At 35.3% G+C, this 17,710-nt stretch overlaps 1 protein-coding gene across 1 annotated transcript; it reads left to right on the forward strand.

Moving 5' to 3' along the window:
* The first annotated feature begins 15,204 nt into the window (after positions 1-15,204).
* On the forward strand, positions 15,205-15,666 carry LOC138896188 (transcriptional regulator TAC1-like). Its single transcript, XM_070180976.1, has one exon. The coding sequence runs from the start codon at positions 15,205-15,207 to the stop codon at positions 15,664-15,666; it is 462 nt and encodes a 153-aa protein (XP_070037077.1).
* The last annotated feature ends 2,044 nt before the right edge of the window (positions 15,667-17,710 follow it).

Below are 17,710 nucleotides of genomic sequence, written 5' to 3' on the forward strand. Positions count from 1 at the left end.
TCAGTAATTAGCATAAAATGGGTCTTCAGAAACAAACTTGATGAAGATGGAACAGTTACAAGGAACAAGGAAAGATTGGTGGTTCAATCATATATTAAGAGGAGGACATAGACTATGATGAGACTTTTGCTCCAGTTGCAAGATTTGAGGCAATTAGACTCCTTATAGCCTTTGCTTCTTATATGGAATTCACTCTCTATCAGATGGATGTCAAGAGTATCTTCCTCAATGGCTATCTAAAGGAAGAAGTGTCTGTCAAGCAACATTCGGTATTTGAAATCAAGGAATATCCTGATAATGTCTACAAACTTGACAAGGCACTTTATGGGCTCAAGCAGGCTCCGAGAGCATAGTATGAAAGATTATCAAAATTTTTGCTTGAGCATGGCTACAAGAGAGGTAAAATTGACAATACTTTATTCCTAAAAAAAAAGGTAAAGATCTCTTGGTAGTTCATGTATATGTTGATCATATAATATTTGGAGCAACTACTGATAAGTTAAGTAAAGAATTTGCTAAACTAATGGGGAGTGAATTTGAAATGAGTATGATGGGTGAGCTTAATTTCTTTTTAGGCTTACAAATTAAACAAAATTAAAATGGAACTATGATCCATCAACAGAAGTATGTGAAAGAGTTCATTAAAAGGTTTAAAATAGAAGATTCCAAAGAAATTGACACTCTTATAGCAACAACCACAAAATTGGATGTAATGAACCTGGTTCATCTGTTGATCAGAAGTTGTATAGGGGAATGATTGGCTCTTTATTGTATCTCACCACTAGCAGACCTGACATTGTTTTTAGTGAAGGCCTTTGTGCTATATTTCAGGCAAGTCCAAAATAGTCTCACTTGACTGTTGTTAAGAGGATCTTGAGATACCTAAAAGGCACCACTGACCTTTGTCTATGGTATCCAAAAGGTAGTAATTTCAACTTAGTGGGATATGCTGATGTTGATTATACATGTTTTCTTGTAGATAGAAAGAGAACCTCAGGTATGACAAACTTTCTTGGCTCATGTCTTGTTTCTTGGGCCACCAAAAAGCAAAACCATGTGGCCTTATCTGCTGCTGAAGCTGAGTATGTTGTTGCTGCCTCATGTTGTGCTCAATTGTTGTGGATCAAATAGCAATTAATAGAATTTGCAATTGATTTAGGTTGTATCCCCATCTTTTGTGACAACATTAGTGCAGTTAGTATGACCAAGAACCTGGTTCATCACAAGAGAACTAGGCACATAGATGTTAGGCATCATTTTTTAAGGGATAACTATGAGAAGGGTTTGATCACTATGGAATATTATGCTACTAACAAGCAAATAGCTGACATCTTCACAAAATCTCTAAGTAGAGATCATTTTGAAAGGAACAGGTTAGAATTAGGGATAATTAAGATCACCTAAAAGGAACCAGTTCTAACTCAAAAATTGGTTAGAGAAATTGTTAATTGTTGTACATGATTTTGCTCAGTCTCATACTTTCATTAGTATACTCTTGTGCCATGTGCTAAAATGAATCATTAATCTCTAATGATATTATCTCTATTTTCTTGGAAAATTCAAGCTTGCACAAGAGATTTCTCAGTGAAGAACCTGGTTCATCAAAATTACTTGGTACGTATTCTCCACTCTGCATATTTTAAAATAATTATATTTGGATTATGATCAAAAGGACAGTCCCATTTAATCCTAACATCCTTGAGCTTATTCGTTACAAAATAAACCAGTTTCATTCAAAAGAGTCCCAAAATACAATAAGTGCCTAGATTCTAGGGAAAGTCACAAACGTCTCCTCAAACTGACTCCCAGGTTGATTAGACCTATGAACTTCTAAACTTTAGTAAATTTAGTTGTTACCCAAATAAACTCCACCTCTTTAAATTGATTAGGCCTTAATTGTTTCCATAATTCTTAATTTCCAAGCCATCAAAAGTCTCTCTATTTTCTCTCATCTTCCAAACACACAAATACTCATCTTCACTCATACCTAAACACAACGATGGCAAATACTTCTTAGAATCCTCCATCACCACCTAAGGAAACAACACCCACACCATCCATCGCACCCATATTTAAGAAAGAAAGGTTCAAGATGCTAGCTTGCAAGGTTGTTGCTGGAAAAGAACAAATCAAGAAAATCAATAAGCAGTTGAAGGAAAGTCAGGGAGTTTAACCTCAAAAATCTAAAGACTCTTTCAAATCTGCAACTGAGGGGGAAGAAACTATTTTATATGAAACAGAGCAGGTAAAATCTTGTCCTAAAGTTACATCTGAAGTAACCTTTGAAGCTATTGTAAATCTGGAAACTAGATTTGTTCTGATAGGAAAAGTGGTTGGGGTAGAGACTGCTGAGTCTGAGAAAATAGGTGGTAAAAATAAAAGGAGAGTGAGGTCGTTCAAGGTAATGTAAGGGGAATGGGACAAGGAGTGGTTGAATTTTCACCCACCCCTGTTGGTGAAGAAATTGGAGTTATGGAAGGAGGGAGTGAGGAATCGACTGGAAAAGAAGAAAGTGTGAAAGAAAAAGGGGGAAGTGGGTCTGGAGAATCTGCTGAGGGGTTGATTAGATTAGGGAAGAAGGTTCAAGAACTAGTTCCATCTGAGTAGGAACCCCTTGAAGACTTACTGAAAAAGGTGTCTGATAGTTACAATCCTAAAAAGAAAAGGAGTTCAGGAGTTAGAGTCCTTAGTACTACTAGAGCAAACAAGAAAAGAAAGTTTGCCTCGTCTACCCATGTAGAATCTCCTCTTACAATAGGAAGATCTATAAAGAGTCAGAAGAAGCAGAGTGAGGCTGAACTGGAAAAGGCTTTAGAAGAAAGTAAGAGAAAAGTTGCTACTAAGGGAAAGAAGAAGATAAGGCATAAGAAATAGAGGTTGTGACTCCAAAGGTAAAGAAGATCAAGACGTCTACAAAGAAGTCTGTTTCAAAGACAAAGTCTGCAGGGTCATCTACCTTGGTCAAAAGAACTAGGTGTGCCTTGAAGTCCAGAAAAGTGAAAATAATGGAAGAAGAAGAAGAAGAAGAAGAATCTGATGCAGAGAAGGACAAGATGGTTAAGTTTGGAAAAAGATCCATCATGAAAGGTAGACGCCTCAGGAACTTGGAGGAGGAAGGCATGGTAATGCTGCTGAAAAAAATTACAATTGCAAGGTTGGAAGGACATTGTCCTTCAGATGGAGGGAAAGCTTGCCAGAACTGAGATTGTGGAGTTCATGGCAAATTGTAAAATCAAGAATGGTAGAGCTACCAGTGTAGTGAAGGGGGTGGCTGTGAGTTTTGATGATAGGGAACCGGGAGAGATCTTAGGTGTACCTGTTGTAGGGTACAATGACTACAAGAAGCTCAAATGGCCAAGTTTAGAGAATCTCCCTACTGCCCTTTCCATTACAAGAAAATTTGGTGACAATGAAGAAGAGCTTGAGCCCAAGGCTATATACAAAAGTGAGATGAAGCCACCCTACAAAGTGTTGTTCGAATTTGTTAACAAAGTTGTGCTGCCTAGGCAAGAAAGGAGGCACATTTCCACATTCATAGACATGGTCCTTATGGAATGTCTGGACAGTGGTAGGCAAATCAATTTGCCTGGATTCATCATCCAGCTTCTCGATAGGGTTCTGACTGGCACCAAAACTCATTCCATACCCTATGGGCTCATTCTCACGGATGTACTCGCACACTTTAAGGTACCCATCAAAAAATGGGAGGTTGGTACAAGCAAGGATAACTTTGGGGCAAACACTTTGGCTGCTTTGTGACTATGAAGTCCACACCACTCCCAAAGAACATGGTTCATCCAAAAAGGTACCTGTGAATAGCAAAGTGCGAGCCTTGGTGCAAGAGAGTGGGGATAAGGATGTTGAAATTGAAAGGCTGAAGAAGAGGTTGGCAGAAGTAGAAGCTGAGAGAGATGCTCTCAGAACTGAGCTTGCAAATGAGAAGGAAAAGAATGATGGCATTCTTCAGGATATGCTGAAACTACTTCAAGCCAAGAACCTGGTCCTTCCCAACCTTAAGACCTTCCTAGCCTAGTTAGACCAACCAGTGACCAAGATGGGATTTGTTTTCTTTTTTTTTTTTGCTCATGATCCAGTATTTTTATTTCTCTTTATGCTTTGTGGATGACTAAGTATCATTGATAATTAACTATTTTTGTGCTCTAACTGTTTGTTGATGCTTCTTAGATGGCTAATATCATTAGATTGATAAATGATACTTAATTCCACGAGTGCATTTGAAGTAGCCTAGTGGCCATGAGTGATTTCTATTAAAATCTGGGTATCTAACATAATTTCTATGCAACTTTTTGATGATACCAAAAGGGGGAAGATAGGTTGTGCTTTTACTTTGGACTGTGATATTTATAACCTAATGAACCTGGTCCTTGATGATTTGTGATTTTAAAATGGAAAGTGTTCTAACATTGTGTTAATGTTGAGCTAAGTTAACACATGGCCTATGTTTATGAAAAGCACAGAGTTTGTCATCATCAAAAAGGGAGAATTTGTTGGCCCAAGTGAAGTTTGTTTTGATGATTGACAAAAGAACTCCAGCATGAACCAGGTCCATACACAATGTGCACAGACACGGGCAGATTCGAGCATAAGGGATACACATGAAGGAGATAAGCTTAAGTTATTATATTTATTATCTCCTGATCGAAAAGGTTGCATAAATGATAAGGAGAAGGACTCCTTACTCGAAGAGAACTTCATCCAAGATAAGGGAGGAGTTAGAAGTTGAAGATAACTAAGAGTCTTTCACCAAGGAAGAGTAGCATTAGAACTCTAGTTATTTCTTGTTTTACTAATTCTATAAATTGCATGATGTTCTCATTCTACAGGTACGCACAAACGTTGAAGTGAAACGTGAGTTGAGAGAAAAATAACAAGTCATTTTGCAAACAATTCTTGTGTGATTCAAGTGTGCGAACCTGAAGCTACATGAACCAGATAGAAGAACCAGTTCCAAGAGTCTGTCTTTTATTCTAGTTCAATTGTAGTAGGTGTTTTCAAGTTGTACCTTTCAGCTTTATCTAGAAGCAATTGTATTAGGTACTGTAAGTATTCAAGTTAGAGTTAAGTTGAAGTTATCGCAGCAGTTAGAGTTTAGTTGCCACAACGGAATTAGAGTTAATTCTTAGGTTTACAAAGAGTTTTGTAAATGCTGTTTTGGCTCAGTGATTTAGTGAAGTGTTGGAGAAAATCCTACTGAGTAGTAGGTCGTGGTTTTTTCATCTTTTGAGCCTAGTGTTTTTCACATAAAAATACGTGTGTTCTTTACTTTCCGCAACAGTAGTATAAGAAACACTTAGAAGAATCAGGTCCTTCTATAATAAGAGTTGAAAATTAGACATCACACAAATCACCCCTCTTGTATGGCATTGAAGTACAAAACAACAATTACTATAAAAACGCTAATAGATTAAGAGGAACTGTCCATATCAAACATGACATAAAAAGTATCATGCGACATGCTTAGTCAGATCACAACGCTGCCACATCATAGGCAAATTGTTAGGCAAAAGTTCCAACACATATATAAAGACAAATGAACATTCACAGAAGAGATCAAATAAATGTCGCAATCATAATTAAACTAATTAAATGATAATGTTTTGATTATAAAAATAAGTGTGGTTGGCTTTGTCTCACACTGTCACCCACACGTTTCTGAAATCTATATGATTTCTGGTAGATGAGGCTAATTGTATTTTCACGACTTTATCACCTAAAGACATATTCTTTGGGGGGAGGGGAGAGGGCGGGGGAGAGAGGAAGAACTAAGAAGAGAATAGGAGAGGCCAAGAGACAAGAGTGGAGAAAAGGTATTCATTATCTTTAATTAATGATATGTGGATGACAAAATCCTTAGAAAGTGTTAGGTCTTGCGCGGCGCGAATTTAAAATAGAGATAGCAAAGCGGGTAATAAATACTAGCTGGCAAACTATAATAAAATAATTTTAGAATTAAACCATATATTTACAATATAGTTTTCGCTTCAATTTATTTTCGGCGTGATTCGAAACGAATGATACTAGTCTCTTTGTTTCAATTTATGTAATTTACTTTCTTTTTTTATTTATTCCGAAGAACACCTCTTTTTATATCTAGTAAATTTTTTAACTTTAACTTTTCACATAACATATTTAAGATCACAAGATTCAGAAATATTTTGGTATAGTACATACATTTTTAATTTAAGACTCAAGATTTAATAGTCTTTCTTATTTTTTTAAATTTTGTGCCCAATCAAACTAAGATACGGAGCGGGTATTTCTTTTATTGAGAATTACAAAACAATCATCTTCTTCAAGTAGTCAATCCTTTCTGATGACGGCAATCAATAGTACTATCAAGGCAGGCGGCAGCTTTATTTCGTGAAAAGAAAAGAAAACTGTTCCATAAAGAGAAACAAAATGAAAAAGAAATTAAAGAAGGAATAACCACTTTGAAATCAACAATTTTCGTCTTCTCCATTTTTTCTTTCTTTTGTTTATGTTTAATAGTTTTTCGCTGTTTTTTTCTTTGTTGTATATATTTGATTCATTTAAAGGGATGCTGATCATGTGATATGCTAGAGCTATCTATAGTATAATTTTACCCTACGGTTCCATTATAGGTCTTTTTTCTATTTTTACCTTTCATGAGAAATTGCTTCACTACAAAAGAAAAAAACTAAAATTTGTTACGAATTTTGTCGCTAAGTCGCTTATAGCTAATAATATTTCTTAGTAATCTGTTAATTCATTTGCAAAAGTTATCTGTCAAAATTTTTATTTTTTTTTTAGTAGTGGCAAGGACTAGGTAGACTCCAAGCGGTTCATTCACATCAAAATATAAATATATCAAGGTGTACATAATATCGTACCTCCACTCCAATTAATACATTTCACTTCTATCTAAGATTGGTTTATTCATTTTTTAACTTAACTATTTGGTATTTAAAATTCAATGATAAACATTTTAACCTCACTTTTTTTTTGTCTAAATGCAAAGGAAAGAAAGACATTTTGTCCGGTCTTTAAAGTTAAAAGGTATATCGTGTGAGTTTATATTGAAACTGACCATCAGACCAGGTTAAATCAGCTCTAAATTAAGTAATATCAGCGGAAATAATACATCAATCACATGTTGAGTGACTTTTATGATTATCACATAGGATCATATGTAATGTTAATAGTTGTTTCTCACGTCACTTTTATTTCTAGATTATCGTGCCACAGTATAGCAAGCCACAGGAGGAAGGTTGGCTACTTCAAATATTTCAGAATACACCCCATTATTTCTATATCAACTACATTTATTATAATAGGTTACATGATTTATTTTAAAGTATTTAATAGGTGCTTGTAATTGTCACAACTCATAACGTGATAGTATAATGTATAGCAATTAAATTCTAGCTTTTTAGTTGACCATCATTATCGAAGAAAATCACAAGCTTAATCTCAAAACAACTGTGACCCCTACTTTTATTTTCTTCTCCTATACAAACACGAGTACTCCTCCCACTTGGTATTTTCTCTCTCTTGAACCAAACTCTCTCCGTACTATTATAATTGTTACTCTTAAATGGTAACTTTATTTACGCGTCTCCGACACGCGCCGCCTTATGGCGCCATCAGATGGGACTCTAGGGGCGTGTATAGATCATAAATTTTATGCTCTCACTAAGCCGATTCAGGTGACAGAGAAAATTTCTACCTTCGCCACTACTGTGATGACTACTACTACTACTCTGATGGTCAACGCTCGTCACCCACGAGAATCTGCGATAGCGAGGCATACCACACACGATGGGATGCATATTGTGATCTTCAAGGCAAAGGATTACTATGGAATTATGGCGGACGAATGCCGTCTGACAATCATTGACAGATTTTTGAAGCCAAGACCCCCAATTAAACAAATTAGGGCTACTTTTAGGGAAATATTTCCTGTGAAGGTTCTGCGAAAATTGGAGTATACGGCAATTACAATATTTTCTTAGACTTTACAAATGAGGATGATTTCAACTCAGTTTGGTATAGAAGGGTGGTTGAAGTCGATGGCCTCCAGATGTGGTTACAAAAATAGACACCGGATTTCAAACCGGATGAAGATATTCTGATAGTGCCGGTATGGATCCTTCTCCTGGGTCTCCCTTTTAATATGCATACATGGCACTACACTAAGCAAATTTGTAGTGAAATTGGCACACCTTTATCCTTTGACGCTACTACTGGCGGTCGTACTAGGCCTAGTGTTGCCAAGGTAAATGTACAAATTGATCTTCCCAAACCACAAATAGAGAGTGTATGGATGGGATCGGAGGATGAGAACTCATCTCTGAGGGGATTCATACAAAAGATAGAATACGAGAGCATCCCAAAGTATTACAAACATTGCAAAGAGCTAGGTCATAACATGATGAATTGCAGAGTTCTGGAAAATTGAGAGATTTAGAAGCAGAAAAAAGCAACAATGATAAGAACATGGAGAATTCTGGAGAAGAAAGTAGTGGAGATAAAAAAGAGAACAACGAGAATCAGAGAATTAATGTAGAGCTAACTCCAGAGGCAACAAAAAAAAGGATTGGTACTAAAGCTAAGGAATCTGGAAAAAAAAAAAGGAAAGAAAAAACTACTACAATCTCTCAGAATGTTGAAACGCAAAACAAAGAGGAAGACGAACGAGAACTAAACTTTCAACAAAAGGAGGAGAAGGAGGCACCGTCTATAGCAGATAGAATTAAGATAATGAGTAAGAAGAAAAAGGAAAAGCAGAAGAAAATACCAAAAAAAGAAGAGCAAAGTTCTATTCAAACCAGTTCATAATCAATTGAGCAACAAAAAGACTATCATGAGAAAAGCCCTTAAGGTTCAAAATCTGATATTAGTCCAAGACGAAAAGAGTAGAACAACCGACACTACCAATGACCAGCAGGATTTTCACACTACAAGCAATGAATCTGTTTCGAAGGTCAAGGAAAGTACCATACCTGATTATACAAAAGGCTACTAATAGGGAGGAAAAGGAAGCTGAGGATTCTAACAAAAATCCACTAGAAGGCTCAAAAGAAAGGAAAAAATCAGATACAGATAAGATGAAGGAAGGGAATGAGGCCCACGATCGAATTAAATTTGAGAAAGGCAAAGATTCTGAAATAAGCTCGTATTCTTCAAGCCTCCCAACATACATCCGTTAACACCCAGGTATTAATATTGTTGTAGATTTAAATGCTAACCAGCTTAATTTTGCAGAAATCAACTCAGGATGACTAACAACAAATCATCTAAATGAGGATCCCAAGTTGCTCAAGGACTTCAACAGAAACAAAATAATACTCGAAGGGAAGGGAACTTAGATGAAGAAGCTTATTTGGCAGAAGGAAGAGGAAGAAGTAGAGTAAGATCAGAAAAGAAGCACAAAAACACACCTTCTCTGAGGAGGAAACAAAAGAATGGTACCTCTCATCAAGTTTTCCATGATTAGCACAATCTTTTGGAATACTAGAGGAGTGAGGTCTAACAAGATCATTCATAGGCTCAAATAACTCATAAACATCAATAATATCTTTTTTGTTGCTATTATGGAACCCATGGTTAGCAAAGATAAAATTGAAGAATATCGCTTTTTTTTTTGTTTTAAAGAATGAATCACAACGACAATGGTAAGATTTGGTATTTTGGAAGAACTTCAATCAAACTACTGTTTTTGCAAACGAAGAGCAACATATTTCTATAAAGGTTGAAGATGGTCTGGATAATCCCCCTGTTGTTATCACATCAGTCTATGCCAAATGTACTTCCAGAGAAAGAAAAGACTTATGGATCAGCCCTGAGGATATCAACCTAGCAATTCATGGTCCTTGGTGTATTAGAGACGACTTCAATGTTATCTTGGAGCCAGCGGAGAAGCCTGGAGGTAGGCCTCACAGAATGCACAAGAATATAGATTTTCAAATATGCATGGACAACTATGGTGTAACAGACATTGGTTTCTCAGGTCCTAAGTACACTTGGTGTAACAATTGGAGGCCTAGGAAAAGAATTTGAAAAAGACTGGATAGATTCTTCATAAATGACAAATGGGCTCAAAGATTCCAAAACACTACTGTCAAACACTTAGTGAGATCTGGTTCTGATCACAGGCCTTTACTCATAAAATATTTTGATATTGTCAACAATCACATAAAGTACTTTAAAATTTCTCAACTTCTGGACTAAACAGAATGGGTTTTTCGAGCTTGTTAAGGAAGTATGGGATACTCAACTCAATGGTAACCATATGTGGAAGCTTCAGGTATAACTAAAGCTTCTCAGCAAAAGACTCAGTCAGTGGTCAAGAAAAACTATTGGGAACATTCATGAACAAGTTATTAAATAGGAAGATAAAGTGCAAAGGCTAAAAGAACTGGAGATTGCTAATAACATTGAGGCTGAGAGGGCAGATACCAATAAAGCTCATGATGTATACATTAGGTGACTGTCTATGCAGGACTCCCTAATCACCCAAAAGCCAATATCAATTGGTTTGAGAAGGGAGATAGAAATACCAACTACTTTCACAGTAAGCTCAGAGAGAAAAGAAGAAGATTGCAACTCGATAGAATCAAGAATCATAAAGGAAAGTGGATTATAGGGGAGGATAAGATTTCTAAAGCCTCCATTAGACATTTTAATGGCCTTTTCAATCTATCGGCAGCTAATCTAAACCGTAGCATTCTGGAATGCACCACCAACAAGATTACAAATAAAGAGAATGTCACCCTTACAGACACTCCAATTGAAGAGGGAGTCAAACACGCTATTTTGAATTTATGTGCATCTAGTGTTGTAGGACCAGACGGTTATAATGGAACTTTCTTTCAAATTTGCTAGGAAATTATTAAGGAATACATCATTGCATTTGTTATGGAATTCTTCAGAGGTAAGCCTCTTACTAAGTTCTACACATACACTAGTTTAGTTCTTATTCCAGAATGATGCCCCTGCCACCTTTAATGAATTTAGACATATTAGTCTCTCTAATTTCACAAACAAGACCATTTCTAAAATTCTCTCTATCATGCTCAATCCTTTTTTAAGTAAATTGATTTCTGCCAATCAAAATGGTTTTGTTAAAGATAGATTGATTTCGAAATATATTCTATTAGCGCAAGAAATTATTCAATCTATCTCTCATAATAATAAGGGTGGCAATGTTGTTATTAAACTGGCATGGCAAAAACATATGATAGAATGTCAGGACTTTTATTACCTCAGTTCTTAGGAAATTTGATTTCTGTGAACTGTGGATTGACAAGATTCTGAATCTCTTATTTGGCCTTTTGTATTCCATCATTGTTAATGGAAACACAAAAGGCTTTTTTACCTCTAGTCAGGGACTTAAACAAGGAGATCCCCTTTCACCCTCTCTCTTTATTATTGTAGTTAAAGTATTGAGTTGCTCTCTTAACAATATTCTTTTGGATGACAACTTTATTCCTTTTTCTATGTCTAACAATGGTCCTCTTATTAATCACTTGGGGTATGCTGACTATATTGTCATTTTCACTAGTGGCAATGATAAATCTGTTAGCCTCATCATGAAGGTTATTAATAATTATGAGCCAGCTCTGGCCAACTTGTGAATACGAATAAAAGTTTTTTCCTCACTGCCCCTAATTCTTGTGTTGTTAGAATTAATAGGATAAGAAATTGTATTGGCTTTATGGATAAAGACTTTCCTTTCACTTATCTAGAATGTCCTATTTATATTTGAAGGAAGAAGTTCACGTATTTTGATAATATGGTGAATAAAGTAGTTAAGAAACTTAATGGCTAGCATGGTAAGCTGCTCTCGTATGGTGGTAAGGTGATTTTAATTAAGCACATGCTTCAATCTCTTTCTATATATACTTTTTCTGCCTTATCTCCTCCCAAAGGCACCTTTAAATTGCTTGAAAAATATTTCTCCAATTTCTTCTGTGGTTCTCTAGAGACAAAAAGAAATACCATTGGAGGTCATGGAAGAACCTTTGTTTTTCCTTCGATGAAGGGGGCATTGATGTGAGAAGGATAGAGGATATTGCTAACACTCTTGCAACTAAGAGGTGGTGGAGATTTAGAACTATTCCATCTCCCTGGGATACCTTCATGAGGCATAAATATTGCCCAAGATCTCATCCGGCAAGTAAGGAAGGGGCCTATGGCGACTCACATGTTTGGAAAAAGATGATACAAGTCAGAGGCAAAGCAGAACCTCACATTATTTGGCAGATTAACTCTGGAAATTCTAGTATGTGGGGGGACAACTGGACGGGTAAGGGTCCATTATCCTCACACATGCTTGGTCATAGAAGCCACAAAACTACTGTCAGAGAATTCATCTAAGACGGAATCTGGAACACCAACAAGCTCAAGGAATGGTTACCAGATGATATGGTTCAACACATTATGAATATTCATATAGGCAAACAAGATATCATGGATCAAGTTGTATGGGATCTCACCGATAATGGTAGGTTTTCCAACAAAACCGCATTATGCTTCTTCAGGAACAGAAAAAATAAGGATCATTTCCTTAGCATGGTATGGCATTCTAGTATTCCTTTTAAATTCTCTTTCTTAACTTGTAGACTTTGGCTATCCAGGCTGCCTTTTGATGATGCTATATTTAATTTTGGTAAGCAAATTATTTCGAAATGTAACTGTTGCACTAACCCTAAGCAAGAATCTTTTTTAACATATTTGTGAAAACTGATGCAGCTATAAGAGGATAGTTGAATCAATGGTGGCAACAAAAACACAACAATGCTATTCACAAACAAGTTCTCTAGATTACTCACATAATTATATGCTGAGAAAGTTGAAAAAACAGGTGTTCTTGTAAGTATGGAGATAAAAAAAGATTCAATTTCTTCAAAATGAGACATCAAGTATGCTGGAACATTCAGGCTACTATCCACATATTCTTCCCTAATTGCAAACTAACATTGCCTTGGGTCAATTTATGTGAGAAGATGATGAAATTACAACCTGTTCCGAAGGCCATCATTGTGTGTTGGGAGAAGCCTCATTGCAACTCCTTTAAACTCAATAAAGACGGAAGTTGTTTAGAAGGAAGTGACACTGCTGGCCTAGGTGGAGTCTTGAGGAATGATCAAGGCGGCTTCATTATGGCCTTCTCTGCCACTACAAAGTGCAGTAGTCACAATTGTGCTGAAGCACAAGCGGCCTTCTTTGGGATCAACTGGTGTACCACAAATGGTTACTCTAACTTCACCATTGAACTCGACTCTATGTTGGTAACGAATATGCTCAAGGATGGGAAAACCAATAACTACAAACTGAAGAAAGTTATTAAGGACTCTTCACATATCATGAACCAAGCCAATGTTCCTCATATCCACTGCTTTAGGGAGGCTAACCAAGTGGACGATCATCTGGCTAAGCTTGCCTTGTCCAGCTCTGTAAACAAGAATTTTCTCAATTTTCAACAACTTCCTAGTGGTGCGAAAGGCCCTTTTATCTTGGACAGATTGCAAATACCTACCATTAGAACAAAATATGATAAGGCAAATTTTTTTGTTAGTTAAGCATGCTTAGTAATTGTTTTGTCGAACATGGGAGTAATAACATTATTATACTTCTCCTGTTCTTTTTGAAGGACATCTTTGTCCTTGTGTTATAATCTTTGGAGGTAATCATTTCAAGATAATACAACTGCCATGCTTTATATTTTTACTGTCTCAAAATTCGTCAAATTCCTGTCATAGAAACTTCTTCATTACCTTTCTTAATATCCTTATATTAGTTTATTATCCATCTTTTCACTCTAAATAACGTTCTATTTCTTTATAAAAAAAAATCACCTTAGATTTTTTTTATCAAACTATATAAGAAACCTAAATTGAGACAAGGAGGACCCTTATATTAATAAAATAAAATAAGAGATATAAGAAAATGCTCTTACTAATTTAAAAACGAGGCAGCGGCACAAACAGCCAAAAAGGTGCGTTACGATAAAGAATCGACCCCCCTAGCATTTAAATTTTGTTCAGGTGAAGAATGTTCATTTGTTTATAAGTTCGTGTCTGCAGAGCAACTTCCACTGTTGTTTAAAGAAAGGAAAAAACTAGAAGAACAAGTAATGAAAGAGTTCGCAATTTATACATAAAGTACTGTGTTGACTTTGTCTCCAAGCGTGCAGGAATTTATATTATCTACAAATTCAAATATACTTAGTTTAATCAAATCCCAAATACCCATGCTTGTTGTTGTCTGATTAGACGTTGTCTAGTAATGTAACAACTTCCTTTTGTACAAAACTCTCTACATAATTAAGTTAATTATCAAACGGCTTTTGTTTGCAAGTTACAAAACCTTAGTTAATAACCGTAACTATACAACAACAACAATAACAACCCAATATAATTTCATTAGTGGGGTCTGGGGAGGGTAGTGTGTACGCAGACCTTACCCCTACCCTGGGGTAGAGAGGCTGTTTCCAAATGACCATCGGCATCCTTCCCTCCAAGAACTCTCCACCTTGCTCTTGGGGTGACTTGAACTAACAACCTCTTGGTTGGAAGTGGAGGGTACTAACCATAACTATATGCTATGGTTTTTAATTTTAAGCATGAAGTTCATGGGTGATATGACAAGTGAAGATGGTAGTTTCTTTGAAAATTAAAGAGTTGAAAAGAGAAAAGTGTAACAAGATAGAGAATAACATATTAAACAAATAGGTGGCGGTAAGATTTGAACGTATCTATTATATTGAATTGTATGACCTTAATTTATTAAAAACTGAAATAACTTCGAGAAACTTACTTTAATCACTTAATTATGTCTTCAAAAGAGACAAATTGAAACTTTTTTTTTTTCAATGTTAAGACACCGCTTTGCGAGATTAGGAAAATTTCTTTCTAACAATTTGGAATTGAGAGTAATTTTCCAAAATCTAAAATCCAACCTTTCAAAGATAAGTACACTAATTATTTTTTTTGAAAAGGACACTATAGTGATCTTGATTAGAGATAAACTTGATTGCGTATTACAACATGGAAGTATGGTCACAATATTTTATCATGTTAAATACGAAGTCAAGCATGCTTGCTCTAGTTCTTGTCAATTAAAACACCCCAACGACAATTTGACCTTTGAATATCCCTCTCTATTTCTCCAAAAATCCCTCTTCTCTTCTTTCTCCTTGAACTCTGGCAATTTGATACTATGGGGAGTGATCTTAATTCTTCCAATTTCGAAATAACATGGAAATCCGACGAATTAGGCCTAAGCCAAGCTAAATTTTATAGGTGTAGCTTTTGTAATCGAGGTTTTTCCAATGCACAAGCACTAGGTGGACACATGAACATTCATAGAAAAGATAGAGCCAAGCTTAGAGAAGTTCCGAGTGAAATATCTAGCGATGACACGAGTAGTCCCTCAAAAAGGCCATGTGAGGAACATCATCATTATCATCCTATTTCCAAAGCAAAAGATAATGATGAGTTGATTATTAGAGGTGACATTTTACAATTACCTTTGTTTGTGGACTTTCCATCAAAAGAAGTAATCAATTGTGTGGAAACACAAGAAGGAAATAAAGGCATGCAGCTGAGTGATGATTCAGAATTGGACCTTGAGCTTCGGTTAGGACCGGAACCTCCCGAGTCCTCAATGAAATCATACTAGTTGGTTTTTTTAATATATTGATCAACATATACGTACTACTCCGATCAATCAATCCTATTAACAGGTAATTTCATTTTTTTTTTTTGTAAATGCAAATCACTAAGGGAATAGGGATATTATTTGATATTTAAAACGATTTATCTTTTTCTCTTTTCTCTAGTTAGGAAGTTTGTAACGATCATGAGCAAATAGTTGTCTTGAAGTTTAGGTTTAACAACTATAATAATTTTTTAAAAAGGAAACATGCTGTCTATTGTTTTTCTTTTCCAAAATCATATTTGCATACAGAGAAGTATATACTTTATATATGATGCTTAAGCTTCTCTCTTAATACTACTGTTTGATGTTCTTTGCAACTGTTGAATTATATTTTTCATAAAAAGGGGATTTGGAGTTTACTTGAAAGGATAAAGGAGAGGTGTGAATTGGGATTTACAATCGCTTATCTTAATTAGGTAATCATTGTTGGGTTTTATTAATTAAAATAAAATATGTGTGAATGAAAAATGGTGGGAAAAGAAATGGAGAGAAATGAAATTTTGAATTAGTTCCTTTTTACAAAGGAATTTTGTCCCTCATTCGATAGGAAAAGGAAAATTCTTGTTCTTGTATATAGAAGTACTTCTTCTAGCTCTTAAAGAGTTGAGAAGAGAGCAAGTCTCGCGCCGTAGTCGTCGTCGCCGCTCGGCTTCAGCTTCAAATTCGCGACCACACATTTCGTTTAACAGAAATTCAAATATTTTTTGTCGAATAGATACCTCATCAAACGATCAGGCACCTTTGTACCTGTTGGGACTCAACTTTGTTGGCTATAAATAGAGAGGCTCAGCCTCATTTTTTAACGACTGAATCTGAAAAACTCTCCCATCTATCTTCTGCATTGATTTTCAAAGCAAAACATAAGCATTTTGTGTGATTTGCTCCGCCATTTGAGTTCGCCGAAGTTCTGTGATTTGAAATACCGCTATCATAGAAATAGTTATTCCGTTCTATCTTGGGAGGAATTAATCTGAAACCTTTGGCAACTGTGAGGGGATTAAATTTCTTAAGGACACACAAGAAACTTGTGGGCTCAAAATTTTCTATTTTTTTTTTTGTTGTTTTCTTAAACTAACGTCTTCTGATTTTCTGATTTTGAATACATAACAGTAACAATCATGAGTTCATAACTCACTGAAGGAGCAATTCGAATATATATATAACAAGGAAGTTAAAATGATCAAATTAGCAAATTCAATTGTTTGTAAAATTATGCTCTATATTGATTCTGCTAATATCATTAAGTTTAAATTTACAACTACGTACATAAACAGTTCTATCTATCTGAATGCAATGCACATTGGAGGATTAATTCACTAACTCGATTAATTTTAATTTTATTATTATAGTGATTAACTGATTATGTACTATGACATTATAAGGTTTTCGATCGTTTGTTGTCTTGTTAGCACTTAGTCGTAATCGATTATTTTAGGATTTAGAATCTACTACTACAAAATATTCCAGCTGTTAGTCTCTCCAAAAGAAGAGGTAAACACAAAATTTCCACCTCACCCCTCTTCACTAGATACTGGTGAGATAACTATTGTAAAATATATAATTCTAAAATCAGCAACATTTTGATAAAAGAAAAAAGGACATTACTTTGAAGAACAAAGTTCATATATCCAATTGCACAAAATTATTTTTGAACATCATTAATATGTGTATCACGAAATTAAAAGTCATTAGGAGGAAACAAAAGAGATATTCCCTCCGTTTCAATTTAGAGACTTTTGAAACTCGTGGTCTTAAAAGCTTAAGGGGTTAAAGCTTTGGGGAGCCATGACATTTGTGTAGTTATAAAAACTTCTCATTAAAGGTAAGATGAGTAAAATAAAAAGTTTAAAGTTGAATTATTTTCAATTATAAAAATGTGTCATTCTTTTTTGAACGAAATAATAAGAAAAATATGTTATCTAAATTGAAATAGAAGGAATAATATTTTATGATAATTGGGCGAAAATTGAGTGATTTTTTAGTTACACAAAACAGTTTAGTGACG

Source organism: Nicotiana tomentosiformis, chromosome 7 (assembly GCF_000390325.3).
Source record: "Nicotiana tomentosiformis chromosome 7, ASM39032v3, whole genome shotgun sequence".
NCBI lineage: Eukaryota > Viridiplantae > Streptophyta > Magnoliopsida > Solanales > Solanaceae > Nicotiana > Nicotiana tomentosiformis.